We start from the raw sequence: 5,846 nt of genomic DNA, 5'->3' as shown, positions 1-5,846 counted from the left end.
ATTTTATAATTAAAACAAACTAAAAGTTTCTATAAAAATATTTTACTTATATAAAATAATTTCTCAAGAAAAAAAATAAAAAATTGTATTTAGTTTTAAAACGTTAAATGATAATTTTATGAAAACTAATTTTACCACAAGCATATTTTAAAAAATATTTTTAAATAACATAATTATAGATATTTTAATGAACTAAACATATTATATTTTTCCACAATTAAAAATATATATTTTATTTAATATTTAGTTTTGTTATTATTGTTTCCCTTTATGTTAGTACAATCCAATATACCTATAATTAAAGCATATAAGAAAATCTGAATTACTATACTTAAGATTATTTAAAATAATTTTCAGTTTACTTTTATAAATCTAAGGTATATTATTACTTAGATCTTACTAAATATTTTAATTATTATAAATATCGATATGCGTTTATAAACTTACAAAATTTTATTACTTTCTTTTTTTAGGCAACTTTCTACTGATCATTGATTCATTTTTAAAATATTCTTAGACAATCAACAAACAATAAATTATTATAAATATTACAAAACTATATTTACATATTTAAGATGAAAAACTGAACTGATACGATAAATAAAAATCAATCTGATTTGGCTTAATAATAATTAAAATAGTTATACTTTAATACAAAGGAATATATGTCATCCTATCCACAAAATGAGTAACTAGACTAATCAATTTTATTTATATCTAAAATCAAAGGTAAAATAAAGAACATATTATTTTATCGTAATGTGTATTTATGTTTTACATATAAATTACGGGATGCTTCAAACCATATTAATAAATAAAAATATTACAATTTATTTCTTTTGTAAAACATACATACATACATGAGATTTCAAAATATTATTATTATATTTATTATGTATTCTGAATCGATCAACACTTAAAGTTTTTTAATATAATTTTAAAACAATGTATATAATATTATTACTAAAATATATTTACATATCTAAGAGAAAAAACAATTTAAATGAAAATCACAAATTATTAAAAAGTTTAATTTATTTAGAATAAAAATACCGTGGTTGATCGAATTCGAAGAATTTGATGATATCTAATATACTAAAGTGATAATCGAACTAATCATATATCACATATCCAAAATCACATGTTTAACTTAAATAAATTAATATTATTTATATAAATTATAAAATAATTGAAATTAAATATTAATAAATTATTAAAATTATTTAATTTATAAATATTTATATCTGTGCTCATTATTAAAATTATTTACTTTATAAATATTTATATCGTGCATGAGCACGGAAGTATCACCTAGTTAATATATATTTAAAAAATCCTTATAATTAATGTTGTTATATTATAATATTACCTTTTCAAATATTGATACAGAAAACCCTATATATATATATATATATATATGTCTCTTCCTTTTCCTCTTTTCACGCTTCTTTCATTTCAAGAGTTTTGAATGGGCCAGCAGACTTTTGGGCCAAAAACTCTCTATGTAACAAACTGTCAGTTTTGGGCTCAGCCCAACTCTGAGTTTTTCCTTTCTCATTAATCTATTATCAGTTGCTCAAAAAAAAAAAATCATATTATATCTGAAAACTGCCATCCCCTGTATTGGTAAAAGGTTATCATGTTCTAAAAATTAGTCGATGATAATGTAAATAGCAACATGTGTGATGTGTCGATCATATTTCCAAGCGTTAGAATTATGTCGTTTTGTTATCAGATATATGGTCCACAGTTTGGAGTAAGCCTACTAAGTCAATATTTTAACTAACAGTTTGAACGTATAACTTATCTTTTAATACTTTAACACTTTGAAATTTACTATATATGGTTTATGTTTGATGTTATACTAGCTTTATTACGGTTATCTCATCTTTTTCTTTTTTCTTTTTTTTTGTTAAAGAAATGGACAAGGAAAGTTAATAGCTATCATCTTATCATGGTGTAAAAGATTTATGTTATACTAAATTACATATAGTAAATAAACACTCTTTACGTACCGTACCAATAGTAAAAGAAGTAAAAAGTAGTAAAAACGTAACTCCAAACCGAAATAACGTGAATCATATAAAGAGGTTAAGTTGTGTTAAAATAAAATAAAATAAAGAGGTTAAGTATAAATTAAACTTTTTTTTACTCTATTTGGGGCCCACCCGTAAACTGCATCTCCTCAGCTCTCTATGCTTTGTATCTCTCTCTCTCCTCTTCACATCTTCTCTTCTCTTAAAAGAGCTCTCTTTGGCTTTCTCTCACACACATCAGCTCTCTCCCTCTCGCTGTCTCTCTTCTCAGTTCGCCGGGAGAGAGGAACAAACCGGGTTCCGGTTATCTCTTGTTTGCTCGACGAACCAAAAACTTTCCTTATTGCGCGTAAAGTCTTCTCCTTTTCTCTTTTTTTCTCGCCGATCTCTGTCTAATCCTCTTTCTCTCTGTTTTATTTCGTACCCTCCACTAGTTTTTTTTTGTTTTACTTTAATACTTTTTTGTCGTCTTCTTCTTCTTCACATCGCAGGTTTTTTTTGTTTTGTTGTTGGCAGGTTGTTATGGTGGTAATGTGGGTTTGACTAAACTTCTCTGTTAACGTTCTTCTTCTCTCTATGGATTCTTCTTCTCTCGATGGTACTTTCAACTTTTTTTTACATTCTGGGTTCTTTCTTTCGTTGTTCAATATGTATCGTTATTCGTGTATTTTTGTTATTCCCTATGTAAGCTCAATTTTGTACTCTTTTTTTACTTCAAAAGTGAGACACTTTACTGTGGTTAGCTATTCACTGATTTGCTACTTGATCTTACCTTACTACTGGCTTCTTAATAGCATTTTTTCTATCAAATTTCTCATTGGTGATTCTGATAATGGGTCTTTTGATTGGTTCCACCTCCATATTATTTGTTTTCTTTTCCCATTTATATTGGTTTTGATATAATATACTATTGAGTTTTGTTACATAATTTAATCGTGCGTCAAAAAAGACCTGAAAGGGAATAAGATTCCGATGAGATGTCACTACTGTTAAACTTGTTGGGTTCTCATTCTTACCTAACAGAGAACCCCATGCTTTTGATTCTTTTTGGTCCACTTTTTTTTCAACTTCATTCTAAAGAAGATGATCTCTCGCTTTAGCATGCTGTTTTGATTCCCTCTTTGACTCCTTGTTCCAACCTCAACACTGTTGAACTTTGTTTTACGTGAATTGTCATCATTTGTGTAAGAACAAGACACAAGTTTCTAAGGCAGGTTCTTGTATTAGTCTTTGTGTTTCTGGTTATGACATTGTTCTCCATTGCTTTCACTTTTAACTCAAAAAAAGTTTTGAATTTTGACTCTGTTTTCTTCTATATATATATAAACAGGAGCTGCAGGTGACTCATCAAAATGCAGCGAAATGAGTGTTGATGAGAAGAGACAGCTTGTTTATGAACTCTCCAAGCAGCAATCACACCTAGCTACTGAAGTGCTTCAGGCATGGAGCCGCCAAGAGATTCTACAGATCCTATGCGCTGAAATGGGGAAAGAGAGAAAGTACACGGGCCTGACCAAAGTCAAGATCATCGAAGCTCTTTTGAAAATTGTATCCGAGAAAAACTCTGGAGAGTATGATGAGAAGAAGAAGAAGAAGAAAACGAAGAAGAAAGGAGATTCTGAATGTTCGCCTGTTGAGAGAAACTCAAAGAGACAAAGGAAAGTCGATGATCCTACTCGCTACGTGGCTCCTCCAACGAGCAACAACAATGCCTCAGGGAGCTGCAACTCAGTTAATACAAAAGGTGAGGAGAACACTACTATCTACTGCAACAACTTGGCTTGCCGGGCCGTACTGAGACAGGAAGACTCGTTTTGCAGAAGGTGTTCTTGTTGCATTTGCCGTAAGTATGATGATAACAAAGATCCTAGTCTCTGGTTAACATGCAGCTCAGACCCTCCATTTGAAGAAGGTGACTCTTGCGGGTTCTCTTGTCATCTTGAATGCGCTTTCAAGAGTGAGAAGTCTGGTCTCGCAAGTGGAGGTGGTGATTGCTGCTGCTTCTACTGCGTCTCCTGCGGTAAACCAAACAGTTTGCTCGAGTGTTGGAAGAAGCAGCTGACTATTGCTAAAGAAACCAGAAGGGTGGATGTGCTGTGCTACCGTCTCTTATTAGTCCAGAAGCTTATAAAGGGCTCCTCGAGTAAGTACCAGAATCTTTGTGAGGTTGTTGATGAAGCTGTGAAGAGTCTTGAAGATGATATTGGTCCTATCACTGGTCTCCCTATGAAAATGGGTAGAGGGATTGTGAACAGACTACAATCAGGACCTGATGTGCAGAAACTCTGCTCTTCTGCTCTTGAATCTCTTCAGACACCTCCTGAAGCTGCTGCTGCATTGCCTTCACCACGCAGCTCAGCCAAGATCAGATTCGAGGATGTTAACGCGAATTCACTCACGGTGATTCTAGCATCCAACGAAGTTGCCTCGCCATCAAACATCGTTCATTACAGTATTTGGCATCGTAAGGTGACAGAGAAAGAGTACCAGGAGAAGTCAACCTGCACATTGTTCACTCCAAACGCCAGGTTTGTTGTCTCTGGATTAGCTCCAGCTTCTGAGTACTGCTTCAAAGTTGTGTCCTATAGCGGAACACGAGAGCTTGGAGTCGATGAGATCAGTGTCTTGACTCGTAGCCCTGAAGAAGAAGTAGAAGAAGAAAGAAGCGAAAGCCCTCTCACAAACTGCAGCACCTTGTCTTCTAACCCTTCTTCTGTTGAAGCTGAGTCCAACAACGGTTACATTGTTCCTCAGAACCAGACAAAAGATTCTCCTTCTACTGAGGAAAATGCTGCTAAAATGACAACAGACACTGTGCAGACTGAGAAGAACGTTGTGTTGTTAGATGAGGAAGCTGTTCCAGACAAGAACAGAGAAACTCTAATCCCGGCGACTACGACGAATCTCTTACCCATTACTCCCTTCAGGTCAGACCAAACCAAGAACCGTCAAGCTAGAAACGGGAAGTCCGTTAAAGAAAACGGTATTAATAACGGGGATCATCATTCGGTAAACGGTGGATCAGAGAGTGGACTTGAGCATTGTGTGAAGATCATGAGACAGCTCGAGTGTTCAGGACACATTGAGAAAGAGTTCAGACAGAAGTTTCTGACTTGGTATGGCTTGAGAGCGACGCCACAAGAGATTAGAGTTGTGAAGATATTCATAGATACTTTTACTGATGATCCTGTGGCTTTAGCTGAGCAGCTTGTTCATAGTTTCAGCGACCGCGTTTCTAGTAAGCGTGCTGCGGTTGGTGATGGTGCGTCTGCGGTTGTTCAGTCTGGTTTCTGCATGAAGTTGTGGCATTAGATATTTGGGGTTTAATCGGTTTTTATTAAAAGTCAAAAACTTTATTTATCATTGTTGGAACATTTCCATGCAAGAAAATTACTATTGGTATCTATTTGTTTTTTGTTTTTTCTTGTCAGGATTATTATTTTTGTGGAGTTTATAATCCAATTATATATAGCATAGGCTGAACCATTGTTTTGTTATACCTATGGATTATGTGATCTTTTTCTTATACAAGTAGGTCAAGAAAATGATAATCTCACTTATCTCCCGGCGAAGTGTAAGCTTGCCATCATTTAGTTGATAAAAGAAAAAATTACATGGTAAGACACTTTATCACTTTCATATTACTTCTAAAGATACAATAGGCTTGTAACACATTTTTTTTGAGGTGAAAGACTTTCATATTCCTTCTTAACTAAAGGGAATAAAAAATCTCAGCAAAGGAGATCAAACGTGTTCCAACTCATCTTTTGATTTTACCAAATCTCAAAATCTTATCTCTTTAGAGATTGA

The 5,846-nt window shown here is 33.3% G+C and overlaps 1 protein-coding gene across 1 annotated transcript; it reads left to right on the top strand.

Moving 5' to 3' along the window:
- Window positions 1-2,228: 2,228 nt before the first annotated feature.
- On the top strand, window positions 2,229-5,537 carry LOC108843636 (VIN3-like protein 2). The gene is made up of 3 exons (XM_018616869.2): window positions 2,229-2,385; window positions 2,553-2,634; window positions 3,367-5,537. The coding sequence occupies exons 2-3, from the start codon at window positions 2,613-2,615 to the stop codon at window positions 5,346-5,348; spliced, it is 2,004 nt and encodes a 667-aa protein (XP_018472371.2). The 5' UTR covers window positions 2,229-2,385; window positions 2,553-2,612; the 3' UTR covers window positions 5,349-5,537.
- The last annotated feature ends 309 nt before the right edge of the window (window positions 5,538-5,846 follow it).

Source organism: Raphanus sativus, chromosome 2 (genome assembly GCF_000801105.2).
Source record: "Raphanus sativus cultivar WK10039 chromosome 2, ASM80110v3, whole genome shotgun sequence".
NCBI lineage: Eukaryota > Viridiplantae > Streptophyta > Magnoliopsida > Brassicales > Brassicaceae > Raphanus > Raphanus sativus.
Note: the sequence above shows the minus strand (reverse complement) of the source record. Positions and strands in the feature narration are given on the sequence as shown.

What these genes read in the sequence shown, in the direction of transcription:
- LOC108843636 (XM_018616869.2), top strand. Translation starts at nt 2,613, where the DNA reads ATGGATTCTTCTTCTCTCGATG. An exon ending in GGATTCTTCTTCTCTCGATG is followed by an intron (nt 2,635 to 3,366) that starts GTACTTTCAACT and finishes ATATATAAACAG; the next exon opens with GAGCTGCAGGTGACTCATCA.